General features: G+C 45.6%; 2 protein-coding genes across 3 annotated transcripts in view; one reads left to right on the top strand and one right to left on the bottom strand.

Annotated features, from left to right (window-relative positions):
• The first annotated feature begins 1,162 nt into the window (after positions 1-1,162).
• CEBPG (CCAAT enhancer binding protein gamma) lies at positions 1,163-5,665 on the top strand. Of its 2 annotated transcripts, XR_005626429.1 has the most exons (3): positions 1,163-1,670; positions 1,831-3,171; positions 4,607-5,665. XR_005626429.1 is itself a non-coding variant. In XM_039698160.1 (2 exons), exon 2 carries the CDS (start codon positions 4,716-4,718, stop codon positions 5,166-5,168), a length of 453 nt encoding a protein of 150 aa, XP_039554094.1. In that variant the 5' UTR covers positions 1,889-3,171; positions 4,607-4,715; the 3' UTR covers positions 5,169-5,665. The 2 variants fall into 2 exon arrangements, 1 of the variants encoding a protein (XP_039554094.1); XM_039698160.1 differs by lacking the exon at positions 1,163-1,670 and having other exon boundaries at positions 1,889-3,171.
• Positions 5,666-7,952: 2,287 nt separating this feature from the next.
• PEPD (peptidase D) overlaps positions 7,953-25,306 on the bottom strand; it is a 146,851-nt gene continuing 129,497 nt past the window's right edge. The window contains exons 15-16 of the mRNA XM_039698194.1: positions 16,425-16,616; positions 7,953-8,602 (exon numbers count right to left, since the gene is read on the bottom strand). Of these exons, the coding sequence (XP_039554128.1) occupies positions 8,453-8,602; positions 16,425-16,616 (342 nt within the window). The 3' untranslated portion in view covers positions 7,953-8,452. The remainder of the gene's footprint in view (positions 8,603-16,424; positions 16,617-25,306) is intronic.

Raw genomic sequence — 25,306 nt, forward strand, 5'->3', positions numbered from 1 at the left:
TGACCCGTGCAGGAGCCGCCTCTCCACTGCTCAGGAATGAGCGCCTGGAGTGCGTGCCACTGTCCTGGCTCCGGGGTCATTGGAGTCCAGACTGGATCCTGTCAGGGTATTCCTACTGAAGTCTGAGAGAACAGAGGCCACCTATTGCTCTTCACATTGGGACTGATTTTGCGTTTGACAAGACAGCTTTGTGAATTTGTGCAATACAATTATTCTGACTAATGATCAGAATCACCACAGTCGCACCTCAAGAAAGGAGCAGAGAGAAGCACTTTGTATTTTTTGCTACCAAGTTAAAAAAGAAATACTGATTTAATTGACAAAGCAGTTTTTGGGTTTTGTTGGTTTTTGGTTTTGTTTTTTTTTTCAAAGCAAACATTTGGGAATTTAATGTCTTTATTTTTATTTTTTGTATGTGTGAAAGCAAATGAGCGCCCTCATTGCTTCATTGGTCCCTGAGGAGTACTGTGAGACAGTAAGAAACATCTTTCTGCCTGAGAAGACACCTCTTGAGTTACCAGCTATTATGCTGTAGTGGGTGGCCAGTTGGTTTCCTGGGTGGCCAGTTGGTGGCCCAAGGAGAGAACCAGGCAGTTCTAACTGGCCACTGGAAACAGTACCATGTGTTGGGTGGAACCAGCCTGGGGCTGTGGCTGAGCTGAAGCTCATGAGCAGCTTTATGGGAACAAGATGCTGGGAAGCTGGGCTGGCTCTCGCAGGAGTTGTGTCCTGCTGGGCTGGGGCTGCCAGGCAGTCACAATCCAACCTGTGCAGGGGCTGGAGCAGCTGAGGTGCACAGGCTCTGAGAGATTGGAGCCCCGCGTGCCTCCCCTTCATGGCCTCCCAGTGGCCGTGTCCTTCAGCTCAGCCTTCTGGGTCCCTCTGTATGTCCCACGCCTGCTGCCTTTAAATCTCCTTGCAGTCCCTGCTGAAGGATGCCCACGGCACCTGCTGCTACCTGGGACAGCCTTCCACAGTTGGTGATAGGCATCCAGCCTGCAAATCACCAGGGGAAAAACGAGTTCCAAGCCTCGGTTGTTGGCACTCTGCAGCTCTGTGATGCAGCTGAGTTAGTGCTGCTTGCTCTGCATGCTCTTTGGAGCAGGACAGGAATCCAGTGTCACCTGTCCCAGTTAAGGGCTGCTCACTTAGTGCTGCTTGCTCTGCATGCTCTTTGGAGCAGGACAGGAATCCAGTGTCACCTGTCCCAGTTAAGGGCTCTGATCATCAGGCCAGATAAGAGCACGTCTCACTCAAGAAACAGTAATTTAATAAAAAATCAGTTCCAGTGGGAAGGAACTGAGGGAGGTCTGTTCTACAGGCAGGGCTGGAATTCTTGCTTGAGAGGTGTGACACTGGTTATCTTCTCTGCTTATATCCATGTAGTGCCCAACTAAAATACTCCATTAATATTAGGTTTAATGGGACAAATAATTATTTTGTTGAATCATAGGGAAATCTGATAGAGATAGGAAAGAAGTGTTAAAGCAGTATTAAAGTTTTGATAGCATAGAGAGAAGTAGCACATGGAACCTGGTGATGTGAAGAAACTCGTTACATTTCAGATGGGGTTCCTTTGGGGCAGGAGCCACCTCTTCCTCTATGGTAGCTCATGGAGCATAAAAACCAGATTGTGAAAATGGTGTGGGTTACATAACTGGCCTGTCCAGGTGAACTTTGCAAGCACTGAAATGTGTTGAAGCAGAGGAGACAGCAGGGTACTGTGATTTGGAAAAGGTGTCAAAAATCTACTTGTCACAGACAACCTAAGATAACTATATATGCTTTGTTTAGGGCTGCAGACATCCTCTATTTTAAAATAAAGTTCAGGTGAACTTTGTAAGCACTGAAATGTGTTGAAGCAGAGGGGACAGCAGAGTATTCTGTTTGATTTAGAAAAGGTGTCAAAAATCTACTTGTCACAGACAACCTAAGGATAACTATATATGCTTTGTTTAGGGCTGCAGACATCCTCTATTTTAAAATAAAGTGCAGACAAGGCCAGTGTATGCTCTAAGAGGAGCATGCACTTACACCTCGACTAAAAATGTCTAAAATGTGCAATTACATGTGCACAGCTACTACAACTGGCCCTGCCAGTCTGGGGCACAGGAAGCCCGTGTTAGCTGGGTGTTCAGTGTAGCTGCCCAACCTGACTGCTTGTAGGTCAGGATCTGAGACTGAAACATGGTATGCAAAAGTTGCTTTAGGAGTTGCAGTTGGGAAAATACTAACACAAAGGTGTTAGACACCATGTATCTAGATTCAGCTCCACAGATGTCAAGAAGTGTGGATGGTCTCATTCTGCCCTGAAATAGGAAAATAAAAAGATTTCTTGATAGGAAGGGTGTGGGTGTACTCATACATCTTCACAAGTGGGAAGACCTCTTGGTGACAGAGAATGTTAATTTTGAGTAACATTCAAGCCAAATTTAGTGGGCTTTTCCATGAATGTTATTGAACCACACTCTGCAGCTGCATCTCATTGTGGCTTTTTCATCATGGAAGAAAATATGCAGTTGATCTGCACAGTTGGATTTTAATATTTTAATGATAGCCCTTCAAAAGGAAAACAGCAACTCAGGCTGCTGAGAAAAAAACACAATCAGGAACAGTACACATGAACGTGTGAGTTTAGAAGGGCCACTGACACACAGGAGCTCACTACAGACCTCTCACAGATCCCTCCACTCCTCAGCCATCTGCTGTGGTGGAGGTGAGAGGTGTTCCTGGGCTGGACTCTGCCCAGTGCTGCTGCAGCTGCTTGCTTTTCCCAGCCCTCTGGAGGATGTGTCACACTGGTGGTGTGATTCTGCATGTCTGTGTGGCAGTGCTGGGCTGCACTGCTGCCACACAGTCTCACCTTGCAGTAGGATTGTTTAGTGCCAGTTAAATGCTTTTCTTCAGCGTGACAATCCACACTGCTCTGACTGATCACTGAGTATTTTTCACTGGAGCCATAGGCAGGTGTTTCAGGAGTTTAGGACCATCCTGTTGTCCTTCCCCTCTTCTCTCCCAGCCATATAGGAAGTCATCCTGTGAGATGAGAAGAGAAGGGGACCAGCTGTTAGCCTTGCCAGGGCCATGGCCAGCAGCTGTGGTGGAATCCTCCTTGTGCCACCAGTAGGGCCAGGAGCAGGCTGACCTCAGCAGCGGGAGCACGTCAGTCAGGTGAGAGGATGTCTTGCTCATCAGGACACTTTGTGTGCTGGGCAGCAGAGTGGACAATGACCAGTGCACCAGCCATGCAGGTGACCTTATTTCTGGATGAGTCAGCTGTGGTTGCTGTTTTTAATGGGTGGCAGTCCTCTGTTGTAGAGTAGTGATCTACACTGCCATCAGCCTGTGCTCCTGTCCCACCTGCTTGATTCATATTGTCACACATTGCTTGTCGTAGAATGTCACCCAGACCTTTGCAATGCCTTTTTCCATGGACTTATTTTTCCACTCAGTACCAGTAGATGTTAGGACAGCTATCAGTTTGAACGTCATCTTCAAAACAAGTGCTGTAAGGTGGTTGAGAAAAGGTGGACAGGCTGAGCACCCTTGCTCCAGAGAGGAGATCAGGGAGGAATTTGTCTGCGGATACACCCAGAGATGTGGTCCGAAGAGGACAAGGATCAAATACCCCTGTTGGTCAAGAGTCAGGCTGTTAATAGGTTTAAGCCACAGAAGGAAAGCTCCAGTCTGAAAACTAAGAAAACTGTATAACTGGAGGAAAAGTTAGACAGTGGAACATGTTGCCAAGACAGAGGTTGTGAAACTGGAGATATTTGAGGCTAGGCTAGACACCCATCCATCAGGGATGGCTTTGGAATAACTGAGTGAAGCCAGTGAACAATTCAAACAGCTTGACTAGATGACCCAGTAATAGTCCCATCCAATCCAAATATGTTTGAGACTTCAGAAATGTAGTTGGGTATTGTCACACATTGCTTGTGGTAGAATGTCACCCAGACGTGGCCTTTGCAATGCCTTTTTCCATGGACTTATTTTTCCACTCAGTACCAGTAGATGTTAGGACAGCTATCAGTTTGAACGTCATCTTCAAAACAAGTGCTGTAAGATGGTTGAGAAAAGGTGGACAGGCTGAGCACCCTTGCTCCAGAGAGGAGATCAGGGAGGAATTTGTCTGCGGATGCACCCAGAGATGTGGTCCGAAGAGGACAAGGATCAAATACCCCTGTTGGTCAAGAGTCAGGCTGTTAATAGGTTTAAGCCACAGAAGGAAAGCTCCAGTCTGAAAACTAAGAAAACTGTATAACTGGAGGAAAAGTTAGACAGTGGAACATGTTGCCAAGACAGAGGTTGTGAAACTGGAGATATTTGAGGCTAGGCTAGACACCCATCCATCAGGGATGGCATTGGAATAACTGAGTGAAGCCAGTGAACAATTCAAACAGCTTGACTAGATGACCCAGTAATAGTCCCATCCAATCCAAATATGTTTGAGACTTCAGAAATGTAGTTGGCAGCTTGTCCACTTCCAGCACAGTTACGATGTGTTACTGCCAGATGTACCATCAGTACTTTGTGCTAAAGCCAGTGATGTATAAGATTGCAGCTGAAGCCAGCATGTTTAATAGCTTTTTTTTTCCCCTACTAGGTTCACCTTGCTCTTAATCCATGTGAAGATCCGTTGGAAACGCCTCTAGAAACCCAAGAGTTTTCAGTCTCCTGATAAGTTCTGTTGTGTCCAAGAACAGCCTGCCCAAATGAGCAAGACATCCCAACAGAACAGCACCACAGATGCGAGCGGAGTAAGTGTGATTCACACTCAAGCACACTCCAGTGGTTTGCAGCAGGTTCCCCAGCTGGTGCCTGTCAGTCCTGGTGGTGGAGGCAAAGCTGTGCCTCCGAGCAAACAGGGAAAGAAAAGTTCCTTTGTGGATAGGAACAGTGATGAGTATCGTCAGCGCAGAGAGCGGAACAACATGGCAGTGAAAAAGAGCCGCTTAAAAAGCAAGCAGAAAGCACAAGACACACTGCAAAGGGTCAACCAGCTCAAAGAAGAAAATGAACGTTTAGAGGCAAAAATTAAACTCCTGACCAAGGAGCTGAGCGTACTGAAAGACTTGTTCCTTGAGCATGCCCACAATTTTGCAGATAACGTGCAACCTGTTGGCACTGAGACCACCACAACAAATCCAGAAAACAGTGGACAGTAGACACCTGCGACCTTATGAAACAAACTCTGGAGCTGCAGCTTGCCTGCAGTGCCCGTGCAGTAACCCAGCAAAAACTGTACCTTTAGTCATTGTTTTGTGGAGATTTTCTTCTTTTAGATTTAACACTGAAGATTTGTAACAATTAAACCAGAAACTGGTTAACTGTTTGTTTTAAATACTTTTCTCCTCAAAGATTTACGCAGATCTGAACTCCTAGTCAACGAGAAATGTAATATTTAGGAGATAGCATTTTCACAGGAAGATTCACTTACATTTTAGACTTTGCATAATGGGAGGAATCCAGCAGCATGGCTCACTGTAGCATCAGAAACATGTGATTGGATAGAACGTCTTTTAAATACCTGTTAGAGTATTTTAGCCCTTTGTTTTCTCCATTTCATATTACAAACTGCAAAGGCTGTGGAGAATTTTTGCTTTTTATATAAATCTGTAGAATTGAAGTCCTATGAAGCACCACGTAGGTCCCTCCTGCCCAGTTAGTGATTTTGGTGGAAATGAATTCTTAGATCTCTTGTGAGTGCTGGCGATCCTCTTTCTGAAGCTCTCATGGTTGACTTTTCCGCTTGTTGCTCCTGACAGCTCTGATCCCATTTCCTTCATGTTTAAAACCAAACCACTGAGTTTTGTTTGGACAATGAAATTTCTGGTTTATCAGCCTCTGTCTGCACTGATGCTGTGGTTTAAGCCCAACTGGAAAATAAGCCCCATGCAGCCACTCCAGCCCCGCCACCCCCTCAGGTGAGAGAGCCGAAATGCAGACTGGGGCTGAGAGAACAATTTACTGTTACTGGAACCATTTACAATTGAACAGCACAGGCCTTGGGGACAGCAACCCTGCCCCTGGAGACAATGGGACAGTGACCCCTGGCCTTGGGGACAGCAGGACGACAATTCCTGGCCTTGGGGGCACCAGGACAAAGATCCCTGACCTTGGTGACAACAGGGCAAGGATCCCTGGCCTTGGCTGACACTGGAACAAGGATCCCTGGCCTTGCCTGGCACTGGGACAATGATCCTTGTCCTTGGCTGGCAGCAGGACAAGGCTCGGGAGGAGCAATGGCTCTGTGCAGCACCTCACTCATGATTGTAACAAATCCACGTTTTAAACGTGCCCCCAGTGAGAGGCTGCAAGAAAGGGCTCAGGCTTCCAAGCCCCCCCCACCAAAGCAGCTCCAAGGAACAAGGGTCTCCCAAGGGAAGCAGCCCAGGCTGTGTGGCAGCAGAGTACCTCCATCTCACCCTCTGCTGCAGGGCACAGAAAATTTCAGGGTGGACCTATAAAAGTTAAGATTTTCCTTTTGACTCACTGTTCGTAACTCCAGTCTGTGGCAGAATCCAGTGCCTGTCCGTAGACAAGGCGTTACAGCACGTTTCAGCAGAAGCCTGACTGCCATTCTCTCCCTGTCCCCGCGGGCAGGGGTCTGCCCTGGCCCCCAGAGCACGGCGAGGCTGCACTCCCTGCAGAGCCCCTGTAGCTGCAGCTACATACCTACAAAAGTTAAGATTTTCCTTTTGACTCACTATTCTTAACTCCAGTCTGTGGCAGAATCCAGTGCCTGTCCGTAGACAAGGCGTTACACGTCTAATTCACTTTTCGCTTAAGTGGATAAAAATGATGATAATTACAGAACAATCTTCTGGGATGAAGGATGACATTTACGTTCCGTGGGCCCGAGGATGAAGGCCGATGTGCGTCCATCCCTCGCGGCAATGGCAGAGCCGGCCCTGCCCCTCACGGCCGGCCCGGCCCGGCCTGCTCTGCGGCCCCGGCAGGCAGCGGAGGCCTCAGCCCGCCCGGCCCGCTCTGCGGCCCCGGCAGGCAGCGGAGGCCTCCGCGGCCGAAACACTCTGTGCAGTGTGCTATAAAGCAGCAGCAGCAGCGGGTTTAGGGGTGCCCCAAGCACGATCCATCCCCTGGGCGCGCTCAGAGCCTGCCCCAGGGAAACGCCTGGCTGCGGAGGGAACGGGGCTGAGGCCACGAGCGCTGTTTGGCACTGAAAAAACCGGAGTTTTGGGGGCAGATGAGTTCAGAGCAATGCCAGTAAAGTCTCTGTGTTCTCACATCTGCAAGGCTACCAAGCAAAGCCTGATGTCCTTGTGCAGGTGCTGCATTTCAGAGTGGAAGATTGCGGTCACCACAGCAGGAACATCAATACAAGCTTCTGCCCTCACAACTCCCTTCCTGAAAAAACTGTTTCCCTTCACAGCCAAGAAGTCAAGTGCAGCAATTCCTGCACTTGCCTCTTAAAAAGCAATGTCAAGAAACCTCTAAAAAATGTAAATACCATCATTTATTAATTGAGTAACATGAATGAAGTCCTCTGGATTGTTTCACAATGTTTCTTTGGTCTCACACACAGTTTCCCACACAGCAATGGATCACCGGGCTGTTGGGAATAAGGGGCAGGTTCTTGTCCCACAGACCAACCCGCTCAGCAAAAGGAGCTCTCCTGGAGCAATGTTTGTGAGGATTTTTGAGGAAATTATTTCAGGCCCAAATGCAGTGCTGGGGGCAGGAATAGCAAAGATATTCCCTTCTTTCAACTTTTAAGGGTCATGAACACCACAGCAATCTGTGTTTTTAAGGAACACATAGATGAACAAATCTAATGAGCATGGGGATGTGTCTGAAGGATCAGTACAGCCACTATCCAGAGCACAAAACTCTGGCTAGCGAAGCGTCAAAGTTTGCAGAGAACAAATTGGTAGTAGTGTCACATAAAGAAGCAGGAACTGGAGCAGAAAAGTAAAATGACCACAAAGTTGTGAACACAAATGATGCCAAGGTGAATTTTAATAAAAATTTGATTCTGCTTAGTGCATAGATACAGATCCGTAAGAAAAATGTCATTATATCCACTGACAACAACTGATTTCTGTTTTTCACAGTACTTGAGATGAAGTTTAAAAAAGGACTTAAGAGTGTTACAATTGCTCATAGCTTTCAGAAATCCATTTGGTGTTTTAGAGTCCCAATCATCAAAATTCAGATTTAATTGCAAGATACATCTGAGTTGAGATCTGACAGAAGTATAAGCCCCACTGATAAGGCAGCAGGGTTATTTGGCTGCCACTTGGTCATGTAAACTGCTGATTGCAAGCAGCAGTTGAGTTACCTGGGCCTTCTACCTTCATTTTTAATGCATGAATTTTTCCAGCTGCCTCTCTTGCTATTAAGAATTGGTTGCATTTTATTTTATATGCTGAAGCATTAAATCAGAACGATGACTGATTAGTCGAGGCAGTAATTATCATCCTGAAGTTCACTGCTTTTGGCTGGAGAGGCAGCCGAATGATTTGGCAGTGCTCTGGCCTTGTGCCATGAAAGCCTCTATTTCCTCCACAGTCCGTGGCACACACGTGAGCAGCTCCATGCCGGTGGCTGTCACCACGATGTCGTCCTCGATCCGCACCTGCACAGGGAGCACACGGTCACCAGGGAGAAGGAAGGGCGGGAGGAGCACCTCAGGCTGCAGCAGCAGCAGCAGTGAGGGCACAAGGGGCTGCTGCAGCCCAGGCAGAGCGTCCCCCTGCAAGCACGGAACTGTCACAGCGCAGGGCTCTGCAGCTGCAGCTCCCCTCGGGCCACTGGCCCCTGGCACGCTCCGGGGCTCACAGCAGCTTGGTGGTGACCCAGGTGTGGTGGTGGCCTCACCCTCTGCTGCAGTGGGTACACCAAGGACAGTCTGAGCAGGGTGCTGCAGCAGTGAGTTCATGCTGTGCCATGCTAGGGGGGCAGTAAATCTCAACCCCCTGACAGCAGGAGCAGTGACAAGAACATTCTTCCCTGGATTTGCCTCCAGCCTTCTCAGCACATGACTTGCTAGGGACAGTGCCTCCTGATGCCCCGTCTCTGCCCTCAAAGCTGTCCTGTTTCCGAGCTGAAATTCAGGTAGCTTCTCTTTGCACTTAAAACTTTTCTCTATACACAGTAAACTTTCAAAGTGAAACTCTGAACATAAAATACCTTGTGGATGATATTCCACACATTGAATTTTGAGCTGATGAGAAAGACTTAAGCAGGTCAGACATTTCTTTTAAAATACAATCACTAAATTTCAAACCATGGAAGGAAAAAGCAGATCCTCTCAATTTTTCAACTCTTGCTATTAAAATGAAAAGTGTGCTCCATTTCTGTTTGTCTCTAATCTCTTCTTACCAGTAAATGTGCCTACACAGTCATTCCCATTATCTTATCAGAAAAATGTTGCTAAGTTGCTAAGCTGCAATAAAAGCAATTTTAGTAAGGTGCAAATCCAAAAGAACACAAACCCTGGGTACTCCCACCTTACAATTGCTTTAATTGTTTCTGACCTCTTGACATTTTCAACTAAAAATAAAGCTGGTTAACATTTGTACTTCTGATTGCAAAATAATCCATTTGTTCAAACAAAATGAGTCATCCAGTCCTTATTAAACTGTTTAATGATGTCTTTGCCAGATTATTTCTTTTACTCGGTATCAAGTTAAGTGTATTATAAAGCAGAATTAAATAAACAAACTCCATTGAGTTTACACATTTGTTTTGGACAGCTGTAAATTTGAAAGCTGTGAGGCTCTTTATGCTCAGTGTGCCTGAAAAGCTGGTGCCTTGCTGCAGAAGAGATCAGCAATGACTCTGCACTTGAACAGAATTTATCAGGATGGGCTTTTTCATTCACTGTTTCAATTTTGACTGCTGAGCAAAACACAACCCAAGATTCAGCAGGAGGGCCCCGCTGCATCCAAAGGCAAATGCTGATGTGTGCCTGTCCTGCTGGGTCTTGGGCAGAGCCTCCCTGGGTGGACCAGTCCCTGCCAAAAACCTGATGGTACCAGGCTAACCCCCAGGAGTGCCAGCACCCAGGGACAGAGCTGGGAAGATGGCAAAAGCCACAGCTTCACACTGGCAAGCCCAGCCAGGGTAAATGCAGCTGGACACAGTGATGATGTGGAAGGTAAAAATGTCAGTGCAAAAGTAAGTCTGAGAGCAGAGGGAAGGCCACACAAAGCTAGAACTGACTGCCTACAGAGAGAGCCTTTTCCCAAGCACTGCCAGCTTCACAAACCTCCCTCTGCCTGAGCTGAAATTCCCCAGCTGCAGCAACTATCAGCCACAATTCAGCCTCTTGACCAGTAACGTCAGCAAAAAACCAAGAAAAGTGTTCTTTCCAGTTCAGTGCTTCATGACTTTAAAATATCTCTGCACTCTTTGGGAGGATGAACTGACTTAAAAGCAGTCCTACAGTGGGGAAGAACAAGTGGGGCAAGGTGTCTGTCCACACTGTTCTCTAGGCCACAAGAGAGCTGGGAAATAGGTAAGAGTGAAAGCACAGTCAGGTGAGACAGGACTGACAAATAATGGACAAAGAGAGCTGGGACTGACTAAGGAGCCCAGGTGGGGAGATCCTGGTGGAGGTGAGAAGTGAGACATCCTGAATGAGGAGAGCACACAGGGGCTGGAGCTGCCAAAGGCAGGGAACTGAGAGTGACCAAACGGAGGAGGAGTGCCATGCCCTGTGACTCCTTGTACAGGAGGAGCATTGCTAGGAGATCACACAATTGCTAGGAGATCATACAATCTGTGCCACAGCACTGCTGTGATCTGCTGAGGAAAGTGGGAGAGCCAGTAGTGCCACATCAGCCTGCTCAGCATCAGCACCTCCAAATGGTCCATGGGATGTGGATGGAGGCACACAGAACCACTGCTCCCTGGGACCACCCACCACTCCCTAGGAACATGCCTCTTCTTTCCCCAGAATCTAATCCTTCCTCTGCTGGATGAATCTCGTCTGAAATGGATGCTTGCCACAAGAGAGAAGTCAGATTTCCCATTTTCAGTGCATAATTTTTCCTTTGCCTAAAAGTAACATGAGTGCACAGGAATAGACTCTCAAGGGGAAGGAAATTATTTCATTTGCTCTTTTCCTTCACACCCTCCATGCTTCACCCTGAGTTTAAACTCAGCAGCAGCAAGAAGCAGCTTCAGAGGACCTGCAAAACCTTCCCCACAGGAGAGCCTGTCATTTGATCTTGTCTCCTGTCCAAATGGACAAAAGATGCTTGATCTCTCTGGCAAGGCTCACTGGTTTGGGACTGCCTTTCCCAGAGGGGGACAGTGGTTATGAAACTTGCTCTCAGAGCTGTCCCTGTTTGCAGGCTCTTTGTTCATTAGTACTGCTCGTTTCAGGGCTACAGAGTGGTTTGGAGTTGGGCACTGAAGTGTGAGGCTTACTGCACTCCCAGCTTTCAGAGTGCTCTGCAAAAACCTAGGGGAGGCTTTACTTTCTTGGTGTGAAATGGCAGACTAAAAAAATCCACTCCTGTAAAGATGCAGTGGCCAGGACTGCTCCAAAAATGCCTTTTTCTTATCAAGGGTAGTGGCATGATCTGTCTAGCTAGACCTGATTGCACAACTGCCTAGCACCAGCAACAGGCCATCATGTGGCTCCACTCAATGGTCCCAACTCTGTCCCAAAGCAGGGCCTGGGGGCACAGCCAAGGACAGCACAGGAGTTAAATACCAGGGCTGCTGTCAGCTCTGAACAGCCTCGCACTTTGTCCTGACTTACTAATACAGCCATGCTCCCCAGAGCCCCCTGTTACCTTCCAAGGGAAACAGGGTTGAAGCTCTTGCTGATTTCTTTTGGATGATAATATATATACGAGGCTTTTGACAATCAAGAAACTATTTTGGCCAATTAAATAATCCAGATTTCCATGATGACAGATCCCAGATGTCAAAAAAGGCAACTGATGAAATGTCCCCTTTTTTTAAAAATCTATTGATCATTTGTTTGATTATGGCTGTGGAAAGCAGCAACATTAACACTGCAAGACCTTGGAGTGGGACACTTGTCTGGAAATGGTGACAGGACATGCCACACGTGGGACCACCCAAAGCACACGTCTGGCTGGAGGACCCGTGGGTCTGTTCCTACAGCTGGTGCCCTACAGAGGCAGCTGTGTGCAGCCAAGGGAACTTATTTCAACCCAGCCATCAACTTCCCAATAATTTTTTAACAGAGCAAATTTATCCTGAGCAGAGTTTGACTTCTGCTCAGAGGGACTGGGTAGGAAACAGAGCTCTGCCCCAAACCCAGGCTGCAGGGCTGGGGCAGCACTTCCCTGCTGCTCCACACTGTGGCTGTGCCAAGGTGTTTGCTGTAGAGGCCTGTAGGCTCTGTGCTCAGGGAATCTCATCCCCTGCAGTTGTCTTCTTGGCACAAGCAGGTTTCATTCACAACCAAGTAGTCATGCCAAGAGAACCTTTATTTTAAATGTCCACACTTAAATTTTCACATTTTTATAGAAGAGGATCAATATTAGTAGGGTGAGGCCATGTGCTTTATTAGATTAATTGATACAGATGGGAAAAAAGCCTCAGGTGCCCAGTCCCTTCATCCAGCTCTAAAAGAAGCATTAAACTACAAGCTAAATACAGGTTAGAAACAGCTGGTCTTACTTTAACCTAATTATGTTAATTAGACAAGAGAAAAGGGCTAAAGAAGGTTCATAAGTACCTAACAGTAGTTTTTGGGTTGTCTACACCTATCACTTCTCTTAGGAGAACTTTTAAAGGAAGTTAAGTATGTACATTGAGACAATTGCTCTCCTATGAAAACTTTTGAAGAAATGCTGTGTAGCACTATTACTGTGATACAATAAGCAATATTAAAGAGCAGATGAGCATAACATTTATTGCCTAATAAACAATTTCATTTCATAATACAAATTCACCATAAACTCAGAAACAGAGACTAATCTTCTGAAAAATAAAAATCAGGACAGAGACAACTTTATGGCTCTCTGAACCAAAGGTAGAAGCAGTTATATATCTTGCTCTTTATTTGGTTTAGCTTTAATTCTCAGTAAGGGAGGTACTACTGTTTTGAAACTTATTGTAATATTAGCGGATGTTCAAGTTCCTGGGCTTTGTAAATCTGTTTAATTTTTAAATGAGAAAAATCTGTAAACAAAAGAAAGTAATGCATTTAACACCCATCTGTCTTTCAGCATTTTCCCTAAGTTGCATAGTTTTCAGATACTAAGTCTAGTGCTAGTTCTACAAATCCTAGGGAAAATAAAGCCTGAACAGAGACTGAATGGCTTTACTGTGTCTTTGAGAAAACATCATATGAACTGCATGAATCAGTAATCAGCTTACGAAGAATGGAAATGTCAAACCCTAAAGGGCAGCATTTGGAGTCAGCATTTCCTTTTCCCTGAGGATTCAGCTGCTTTTCCTGAGCAATACATACAACTGCATGCACATCCCTCTATTTGCACATCTGTGTTTATTCAGGAGCGTGTGGGGCAGAGTCCAGGCAGAGCAAAGGTGCCCTGGGCCAGGCACTGTGCCAGCATCCAGCAGCAGCCCTTGTCCCACAGGATTTATGACCTCTGCAAACTGGACCTTGGTTTTGCAGATGGAGAACTGAAGTACATGTGACTGAAATGTCCCAAAATTGGCTGAGGAAGTTTGTGAGGACTGAACCCAACAGCTGTCAAGTGAAGAGTGTAGGGCTCTAGACAGGCAACATCCCTGAGCACTCTGGCTTCCCCCTGCAGGGATCTGTCCTTGACCCAGCAGAGGTGAAAAGCCCCAGTGAGGAGGTCCCTGAGCAGCAGGGACAGCCCCACAGGCTGTGCAGGAAGGTGGGCTGGGGATGTCTGTCCCAGCAGTGCATGGACACCTCACGCTGCCTCTTCTTCCCTGCTCCTGCAGCTTCCACAGCCTCCTCATGGCTGACTCCAGCCAGCACAAATTGCAGCAAATGGTGACAGGCTTGCCCTTTCTGGCACACTGCAAGAGCTTTGCTTCTCAATGCAGAAACTTGTCACAGTGAAGAAAGTTCTTGAAAGCCCAAAAAAGACATGAATTCAAGGTGAATTTATGAAAAATCCACAAATTCCCTGCGCTGGCAGACTTACTTAGAATTACAGTGGTGTTACTTCAGTGAATGTTAGTTCATTATTGAAGTGAATTACTCTAAACCAAATTAAGAACATTTTAATTAGTGCTGAGCTCTGCAGAGAGAAATGCACAACTTATTTCCTTTTGTAGAATGTGTTTTACACTTAAAGGAATTGGACTGGCTGTAGTGAACTCTTCAGCTACAACTGACACCAATACTAGCCCCTGTACTATTAATATTTGTTAGTAAAAAATGGGGCTTTACAAGATCTTTTTTAATCCCATAGAAAGAAAGTTTTCTGGCATGCTTTTGTGAGAAATACTCACTCTGGATAAACTAGAATGAAACATTTTGTTCATAACTGACCACTCTACACAACACAAATGGCATCTTCTTTTTATGCAGAATTAAGTCAGAATGGTGAAGATGGAAAAACTTTTTTTGATTGCTCTATAATCCAGCTTTTGTGAAGAATTCAGAAATATTCAGATGTATTCCAGTCTTAGATTTTATTTTCATTCTTCTCCTGGACAAAATCAAGTGACAACATCTGGCTCGGGGTATGTGTGTATTATTAATTTTTCTCCCTAAGTAAAATGTATTGTTCACAGGGGGATCAGAGATTTAGATTTTTGCTCAATCGTTTTTGGGCTGCCCCTTCTTTTAGCAAAGTTTGTTGGCTAGCTGTCCTTACAAGTCATCATTACAAGAAGCTAAACAAAAATGAGGGAACAAAGTTTGCTTGAAATTTCTGGAACAAAAGTGCCTGATCCAGCAACTTATTACCAAGGTAGAGATCCCGGGCTGTCACTCCGGTTCTGTGCAAGCACAGGCAGAAGGTGAGCCACAGGCACACGTCAGGCTGCAGAAATGGAGTGGGCATTCACAGCCATTTGGGAAAAATGTGGGCTTTGCTGAGCAATTTCAGGGAAAGCCCACCAGGAATCAATTCAGTTGCTGAAAAACTCCCACAGAGTATTTACATGGAAAACGAGGACAGTTAAACCTGTTTCCATTGCAGTTTCAAGCTACACAAGCACATCACAGTTTTCTTTTAAAATACATTTCAGTGTGTGTTGGCACACAGAATGTGCTCACAGAAAATGCAGAATTAGCTGCCTTTTGTTCACCAGTACCTCAGTTGTCTGGCTGGCAAATCTTGATAAAGAAACAACACAGAGACAGATAATGTCCCAGACCTGAGCAGTGAATGAAATATCAGCAAGGGTAAAGTCCTGTGTCTCTTAACAAGGCTGCACCCACACCATGGGTGGCTGCCCTGGAGCCTGGCTGGCTCACATGACTGGGGATAGCACACACAACTTCTCTGTCAGGGCTGGTGCTTCCAAGGCAGCTCAGACCAAAGTGCTACAGTAATCACCCTCTCAAGGCTGGGTACAGTGATAAATGAGTCCATGGCAGCAGCAGACAATTCCTAATGAGTGACTTTTCCTACCAGTGACTGCTCGCTGTGTTGGGACTTGGCAGAAGAGGCACGGGGAGGATGGGGATGGCAGCTGCCTGCTCTATCTCCTCTGTGCAGGGACAATGTGGCACCCTTCAAATGCTTGCCCTGCTGAAATAAAAGCCCACTGGAAGCACTGCAGCTGCTGAATGCTCTGCGAGGGCGGTGGCTTTGAATGGGAAACGTGCCCTGGACAGCAAGTAAGACCAAGAACCCTCCACTTGCCCAGCAGCTGCTGCATGGAACGATTGCCCAGATCACCTCTACCTCCTGTGGCCAATCCTCCTGTGCCCACTGCTGCCTGAGCCTGTCACACTGAGCCCTGGAACCCCACCAGCCGCCCTTCTGGAAAACAGGGAATGCACCCCCAAGGAACAAGTTTCTTGCCATTCTGTCAATAATCCTGTAAGAGCAATTATTGCTGCTTCCATCTACTGCCTGCCTGACTTAAACTGCATCAGGCTCTTGTGCCCCAGCAGGAAGCACTGAACTGTGCTGCTGTCAAGGAAACCAAAACAGAACCCAGTCTCATATTTCATAACATACATGTTTCACACATTAGACAAAACACTTACCTGGCAAGCCACTCTATGGTGCTGGCAGAGGATATTTCAGTCAATGGGAAAATATGGGTCTATCAATTAATCACTAGTAAAAAACCACATTAAAAAATTAGAATAAAACCCCCCAATTTGTCTGCAGAGTTGAATGGTCCGAATGACTCAAGGTGCTGCTTCAAGGAACAGCCCTATGTGCAGTACATTACAAGTCCCAAAAGAGGTAAGAGGTCCCAGAAGACTTCCCCTCAGATACACAGTAAGGACAAACAAAGAGAAAACCAATGAATGCGACCATGTGCTAAGAATCACTCACCCCACCGAATCCCCTGAAGCGCTGCAGGACGTGGCTGTTGATGAAGCCGGCCTGGGCAGGGTCGTGCAGGGCCTGCTGCAGGAGGTGCTCGATGAAGTAGATGCCGGGCTCCACGGTGAGCACCATGCCGGGCTGCAGGCGGCGCGCCGTGCGCAGGCTGCGCAGCCCCGGCTCCTCGGGGCGCTCCACGCCCTGCGGACAGCACCAGCACACGGAGCGCCTCACACAGAGCCCTCCTGCGCCGGCTGCTCCGTCACACACTCAGGATGTAAAACATGAGCATAAAGGAACGACACTTCGCCATGCATGGCCTCCCTCCCATCAGTGCCATTTACAGAACCACAGAATAATGAGGCTGGAAAAGACCTCTAAGATCATCGAGTCCAACCTATGCCCAAACGCCTCAACTAGACTATACCACCAAGTGCCATGTCCAGTCTTTTTTTAAACACATAGTGATTCTACCACAACTTAGCTTTGACGTAGAGCGATGACCAGTTTTCAGCTCAAGGCCCCAATTTTTTGTACCACAGAAATCTTGGCTTTGGATATGCTTTGTACTGTTATTTGTCACCCTGTTCTTCTAAGTTCTTCTAAGCCACCTGATGTTTACGTTCTCATAATGAAGTTTCTCAGGCACTTTTATGTAAATAATTATTGTTTTGCATTCTTTTCTGGAGGAGGAGGAGGTTGATGGACTGTTGGTTTGTCCAGTGTCATTGGAGAGGTGCCCCTTTCATCCTCCAATCCACTGTCACTTTTGAAAGTCTATAAATGTTGGAGTCAGAAAATCAACTTCCCTTCTTTTTACCTTGGAGGTTTCAGCATGGATGCAGTTTTATTTCATGTCCTATTGCAACAGTTACTCTCTATCTTGGGAGAAAGACTGCACTGCCAAGCAAAAATACTTATTTGCACTATTCCTTGCTCTACCCTCCCTTGCAAAGTATGGTATTGTAAGTGACATGCAAATCTTGAAATGCCCCTGCCACGTCATGGCTGAAACAGCTGAACTATGCAGCAGAGAACAATTTCTCCAAGGATATGCAAATACGTATTCTCACCAAATGTTATTAAAATTACACATTTATGATCTCAATTCAGGAGCAATGAGTCTACACATGACCTCATAAAAGCAGCCCATTTAAACTAAACTTTTGTCAGATTCAGACTTTCAGGCAACATGGTGCTGATTGGTATTATTAAAAGTTAAGTCGAAACAAGTCTGAACTAGCAAAATATTCTCTCCTTCCCAAAAGCTGGTAAAATAAAATAATGTATGAGGACGTGCTTAGTCAAGGAATTAGAAACACTGCAAATACTACTTCTGGGTATTCATTTTCTTCCCCCCATATGTGCCAGGTACTGCAATATCAGAATAAACATATCTCAATCCCATTAGCTTTTTGGAAATTCTTTGCAATGGTAGCAAAATTTCCCCAACAAACTACAATAATGACCTGTGAACAGCTGACAGGCCCAGCAGCTTGCAATTGTGCACACACACACTCTGCTGAAGAAACCTTCTCTGCTTTAGCCAGCGAGTCAGAGGTGAACTCATCTGTGAGACCACAACAGTGTTTATCTGGTCTCCACACAGCTCTCCTCAATCTGGCTTCTGCCCAAAGCCACGGTGCATTCCCTTGCTGGCAGAAGGGCATCACTACCAGCATGACTGCACCACAAGGATGAAACTTCCCCTTTCTCCCAGACAAACCCTGCCCAGCACCACCCTCGGTGGTGTCCTGGCACAGCCCCGCTCCTGTGTACCTGCCAGGGGATGCAGGGAGGCTGGAGCACACCTGCACATTACCCGTGTTCTCATCTTACTGAATCACTCCCTCTTCATACTGGACACAGCCCTGCAGTGTTGTTTGCCCTTGAGCTCCACTTTCAGTTCACAGAAAGCCTATTTTAGAGAAATACTGCTTTGCAGCAGCCCCTCCATAGTGCTTGCTTTATCCCCACTGGTTACCCAAGCAAGGCTGAGTTTGCTTTTGTTCCCTTTGCAGAGCTTATTCTGTTCCAGTGGACAACATCTTACAGTAGCCAAGATTTCTAGAGCTGACCAGCCTGGACACTTGGACATAGGTTTGCCCATTTTGACTGTGCGTTCCATGTTCCATGTTTTTTATGTTTGATTTGGACTTTGCAGAGCACTATATATTACACCAAAATAAGAAAACATGGTTTTGTTTTACTGAGGCTAGGAAACAAGAACACTGTAATGTTAAGCAAGGCATTTTGAATTTGTACTCTTATCAAAACTCAAAGAAAATCAATATATTTCTAAACTGGAAACAATAACTGCACTGAAATGGAGCCATTTTTTCTCTCATACTGCCCTTTGGGGTTTGGCATTTCACACATTCATTGTAATGTGTAAAGGAAATGAGGGCATCCAATCTTGTGGATTAATCTCTCCATGAGCTGTAAACAATTAGATTAGTGTCTGGACCTTTTGGTGCCTCGCCAACTATCTATCTGCTACTTTACAACAAACAACCCAGATTTGGCTTTTAAGTTCACTTCTCAATTCTACTTGTAAATGCCTTTTCCAAGGCAGTCAATCCAAGACAGATGCTAGAAAGACAAATGCAGAGGAGGAAAACAATCGCAAACATCCTCTGAAGGCAGCCCTGGCACAGCATTCATATTTTTTTGCCTTTACTTAAAATAAATGGTGTTTAACATCATGTGTGACAACAAAGCCTTAGTAGCCCCCTTTATTTACCTCTGTAGAGCTGCTAAAGCAATGGTAGGCATTTTCTCTAGACTGCTAGCAGTCTGATCCTGCTTTTACTTCTTCCTCCAAGGAGCTAGCAGCAACAAGACCCAAAATACACATTTGGATACATCTCTCAGCAATGCAGGGAGACTCCCCGAGGCACCTGAATATTGCTGCTCACCCAAAAATAAAATTCTAACTTCTCTGGAAGGAATTCACCAAGTCTTTTTGCTATTCCTTCCATCCTGTCTCAATCCTGGGTTGTGTGGCCCCAGGTTTCATCTCCAGGTGTTCGGATTCTGCAGCTACTGATGCAGCTCTGTCCTACCCTGAAAGCATCTCTAGTGGGCCTTCAAAGAAAGGGTAACACTGCTCAGCTTTTCAGAGCTGAAAAGCAAGCAGGACAGTAGTGGGTGGGCTTGTCCCTTTTAACAAACACTAGCAGGGTGTTCATCAGGAGATGTGTGGAATGGCTGCAGAGAGACAGGTTCTGGCATGTGTTTATGTGGCCACTCACACTCTGAGCAGAGGACAGCCCCAAACCAATCTGCTGCAAGGCTGAAGGACAAAATGAGCTGGCACAGGAAATAAGCAGAGAGGAGCCAGTGACCAGGCTGAGTGGATGACAAAATCTCTTCTTTTGAGAACAGTGCTGGATTAAAACACATATCAGACTATGGCTTCAGCCTCCCAAGTGACATCTGATCTCTGGCACTCATGACCACCTGGGCAGCCACCACACCCATCAGGACCAGGGGCTGACAGCTCTCACTCTGCTGTGGTTGTCTATGAAAAGCAGGACAAACTGAGGACTTTTTTAATGACTGAAACACCACAATCCCCAAACAGAAGATGAGAGGTCTGAAACAAGACTTGCCATTTTTCATCAAGTCGAACTCTCTTGGGACCAAAGCCCCACAGGGCAACCTCACACTGTCATCCATCAGCAGGACTCTTCTGCCATTAATGGATTTCCTTCTTTGTGAGCAGGAACCTTCCCTACATCTCACAGCTGAACAACTCAAGCTTTGTTTTCAACAATGACAATGGCGTTGTTTTGCAGTCAGATGAAGAGAAGAGTGAAAATGTGAGTGCTGGTACAGCAGCTGTGTGGGTACCTGCTCCTATCACCACTATATCCTGGAGGCCTGGCCACTGAGCAGGACCCTTGTCACAGTGCTGCACAGAGAGAAAGTATGAGCTGATAATTTGCCCTCAAAAAGTGTACAGAATAGTCTAGAAAATATTAATGCCTAGGCATCTAAAAAGAGACTTGCAGTTATATTCTGTGAAAACTAAATTTTGAATTTATTCTCCTGCATATTGCAACAACAGACTATATCTGAAATTGTTTTCTAAGACTGACTTTATTTGGAGGTTCTGATCACATTTTAAGATTGAGACACTCCTCCCTCAGTAAGCACAGATGTATGACATTGTCATTTGTGACTGTACTCCTGCCAAGAACATTGGATTTGAATTAATGGTTCATCTAAGGTAACGAAAACCAGCATGGCTAAGCAATAAGGACTGTCAAGGGAACAAGAGAATTATTATGTAAACTGATTTTATTACTATGTAAGCAAAATAAAAGTTCAAATTAAGTGTACAGGAATACAAAATATTACTATTTTTGGAATAAGCAGGGAATTAGGAAGTATGCAAATCTGCCTATTTCCCAGAAAAAGGGCTGTGGAAGACTACAATTTGCAATATCCCCAGAATATCTCAGTATAAAGATGAACTACTGCTTGCTCCTAAGCAACTCAATAGTTAATATGTTGCTTTTTCCATGGAAGAGCTCCATTGTGGATCATGATGGATCTTGTTCCACAGGCAAAGCAATCAGGAGCGGAGACAGCTCCAGGCCCACTCAGGCCTGACCCTGGGTTTGTTTTGGGACCAGAGCAGAAGAAACCACAGGTGATGTCCCTGTGCTGGCTGGTGCTCACCCACAGGGCCCTGGAGCAGCAGGAGATGCACAAGTGCAGAGACATGCAAGGGCACCCTGCCAAAACCAGGGGCTGCAAGCTGGCATCAGCCCAAAGCTTCCTCGAGCCAGTGGTGGCAGCAAACCCCAGCCACGGCACAGAACACCTGAGGTACCCATAAATGCAAATACTGAACCACAGTAAAAGGCTCATTAGTGACACAGTATAGTTTCACATTCTCTTTTCCAGCTAAATCATCACAGAACTTTTTGGAGCCTGACAGACTGTCCCAGTTGGAACACATCCAGTACAGTGAAGTCCTAACCACTTTACCAAGCTAAGTGCAATCAAGTATTTAAATTAATCAGAATACTAACATTACATTTAGATAATATGAAATGAGCACCAAAGTGAAATCTCAGCTCTTTCACTCTTCCCTGTTCTCCCACTGCATATACCTAGCTTCTAATTAGCTCATTTAATGTAAAAAGAGCAGAGCTCTGTGCAGCCAGGAAAATAAAAGTCTCAAATTCCATTTCACGTGTCTCCTGGTCCCTTCTCTAAGCCCTTGTTTCACTTGCTGAGTGCTCCTAATGAAGATTAGTTTATTCAATCTGTGCTGCTTTTCCCCAGCAGCCTGAGCTGCCTACAGTCACCTGCAGGAAGTGCTGGCAGCCCTGCCTTTGAAATCAGCAGCAGGTTACAGGAGAACGTGCCCCAAGCACCACAGATCACTCCTGGCACTTGCAAATCAAAGCTCCCACTTCTGCAGGAGAATCTAATTACTAGCTGGAGCTTTTGGGACACAGCTCAAAGTTAATATTGGGGGAATAGAGGACACGTGATGTTTAACTATCTATTTTACTTGAAGTGTTTTCTTCTTTATCTAGGTATTAACTGTGGTATCAGGTTTAAGTTACCTAATAACTTTCCTGTTATTGAAAGGAATGAGGGAAAATCATCTGCCACTTATGTGAGGCACTGCTGCCCCATGATTCAGCTGGAGCTGGATTTCAATCCAGCACTACAGCATGGTTCTGAGCAGAACTACCCATATATTTTTTGCTTTCTGATCCTCTGATATTACCAAGCTCCAGTGCTATCATTATGGAAATAACAAAACATATAGACTGTATTTTTTCTCTTCTCTTAGAACATAAGTTTGAGAAAAAAAAAGAGATAGCAAATAGTAAAAATCACCAAGCTGACAACGACAGCATTAACCTGGAAGATGAGGAGAGTATTTAGAAGAATGTATAAGAGTTTTATAAGAAATAAGAGAAAGAATTGCAAAAGCTACCAAGAACACTGTTTTAGAAAGAAACCAATAACAAGCACCATTTAAAATCTAATGAACAAATTTCTTGTGACACACAAAAAGCAGACGTAGGCAATAGTCTTAAATGAAAGGGCTTTGTCTTTTGTGATCTTTAGATACCATGAGTGAAAATTGTATAGCAAAAACCCCACATTATACCAATGATACCTTACTTTTTTCATGTAATTGAAAGCAGAACTCTACTGTTCTGTTTTTTCTCTCCTACTGCACCTAGAATGAATTGTTCAAAACTACACAGGTTCCATTAGTTGCTGCTAAAATTTCACAAATATTTGGACAATAAATAGTCAGATAAAAACTCTGTGTCTGTTAAGACACAAAGTCTTTTGCAACAAACCAGTAAGTCAGAGACACATAAGCAAGTATCTCAGTCAAAAAAAAAAGTGAAACAGAACTAATGAAACCCAAACCAAGCAACAAAAAACCTCAAGTCCTTAACACCTTCTTTCTCAGTGGAGGAGGGGAACTCTGTGGTATGACAGGACATGTCTGCATCATGGCACCTGAGCCTTCCCTCCTCTTCTGCCTCTGCTCAAGCCCTAAGTTCCATAAACAGCCAGGCTCCAGCATCTGTCCTCAAAGGGAAAAGATGCTGGGAACTGATCACAACTTTCTGAGCACAGGATGACACAGCAGAGTGAGATCTATTAGCCTAACTCTGGGAGGGGTTTAAACCCCACAGAAGAGTCCTAGGCTGACTCTGGAAAGGGTTTAAACCCCAGAAAACAATCCTAGGTTGACTTTGGGAGGGGTTTATACCCCACAGAAGATTCCTAGGCTGACTTTGGGAGGGGTTTAAGCCCCACAGAAGATTCCTAGGCTGACTTTGGGAGGGGTTTAAGCCCCACAGAAGAATCCTAGGCTGACTTTGGGAGGGGTTTAAGCCCCACAGAAGATTCCTAGGCTGACTTTGGGAGGGGTTTAAGCCCCACAGAAGAATCCTAGGCTGACTTTGGGAGGGGTTTAAGCCCCACAGAAGATTCCTAGGCTGACTTTGGGAGGGGTTTAAGCCCCACAGAAGATTCCTAGGCTGACTTTGGGAGGGGTTTAAGCCCCACAGAAGATTCCTAGGCTGACTTTGGGAGGGGTTTAAGCCCCACAGAAGATTCCTAGGCTGACTTTGGGAGGGGTTTAAGCCCCACTCCAGAAAACAATCCTAGGCTGACTTTGGGAGGGGTTTAAACCCCACAGAAGATTCCTAGGCTGCAGGAAACTCTCCTGGCTGGTGCTTGACCCAGCAGGCAGCAATAAGGACCATGGATTCCAGTGGTGCTCTGCATGGAAAGGCAGTTTCCACTCATGTGCTTCCTTCCTGCTCCCTGCCTGCTCAGTGGCTGCATGTATGCCCTTGCTATGCAGGAATTCAAAGAAACAAAACAACCCACCAAGCAAACAAAGGATTCAAGAGGGTCCCATGAAGAAGAAGCAGCGAGTTTTTTCTCCTAATCTTTTCTCAAGGTGTACAATCACTTGCAAGAACAAAACCAAAAGTTAAACCTAATGAAATGACCTTTTACTCTTTGTACAGTGAAAGCACCCTAAGTGCCCTCCACACAGGTTGTTTCATGTTTGCAGGTAACCAAAGCTGGAGCAAGGCTTTGCAAGGTTATGGCAAGTGAAGCAATTTGCAGCACCAGGGCCCTACACAACAGCTTTAGGCTTCTTGGTAAATTCACTTCATCCTCTGATTCTTAAAGGAAAAAACATTAATGCATCATTTGCAATGCTAACCACAAAAAAATGAAATCTTCTGCTTCAACATAAAGTTGGATACATAAGGAAAATAGTTTTTGCCAGAACAAGATTATTCCTGTATTCTCCAGTACTTTTGGTGACTTAAATTCCCAGCCAGTCACCTGGGATCTGGGAGCAAGCTTTCTGTTAAAGCCTGACACAGCTTGTGCACAGCAGAGATGTTCCCCAAGCATGCACAGTGATGGAAGGATCTGGGTAACTCCAAAACAGACCTCCAAACTTAATTGTGATGCAGAATAGCAACAAAAGCATCAGCTTTTCATGATAATTGAATTAAAAATTAAAACTAAGGTAAATCTTATAATTTTAAAAAACAAAACTAAATTAAACTCTTAATTCATAAGATGTGAAAATCACAGTAGTTATTAACCTAACTTAAATTAACTGGCTTATTATTATAGAAAGTCATCAAATGCACTTAGTGTTCTTTAGAGCCCTATAGTCAATTAATATAGCATGAAATTGAATCAACTCAGGCATCTAGAGACACAGAACCTAGATTTAAATGAAAACTTCAGCCTCATCTACCTCAGGGCCTGAAAATTTGGGGCCACCTACTACATTTTCTTCATTGCAACAGGCACAAACCCTCACTTATATCCCATATCGAATTTACCCAGAAACAACTGAAAGAATGTGAGAAAACCATCTCCATGATTAAATTTTACAGCAGAAGCTAAGCCCAGTGGGGTTTTCACCCTTTGAAGCAAGCTCAGTCTGACTGAGAGCCAGATTTTCTGAAGTGATTAGTACCACTGGGGCTGAATTTTCAGCAGTGCTTGAGCTGCACTCAGACCCTCAGAAGGAACAGGAGGATTTTCAAAGCAGCGCGCGGTGCTCGGCTTCCCACGAGGAACACAGCGGTGCCCAGGGAGCTCCTGCTGCTCAGCCCTCCTGAAACCAGCACTTTCACTTGTGTGCTGCACTGGGAAACACCGTGCTCACACTCCTGTGAATGTGTTGTCCTAAAATAAGGCTGCCAAGACACGTTCATGGCTGGCAAAACAAATGACACTCGGTTTTCCCAAGGAATGCCACCGTGCCCAGCAGGAGATGTCGTCGCCAGGGAGCTCCTGGCTGCTCAGCCCTCCTGAAAACCAGCACCTTTGCTTGCATCCTTCAGTGGGAA

Source organism: Passer montanus, unplaced genomic scaffold (genome assembly GCF_014805655.1).
Source record: "Passer montanus isolate IOZ18808 unplaced genomic scaffold, ASM1480565v1 scaffold121, whole genome shotgun sequence".
Lineage (NCBI taxonomy): Eukaryota > Metazoa > Chordata > Aves > Passeriformes > Passeridae > Passer > Passer montanus.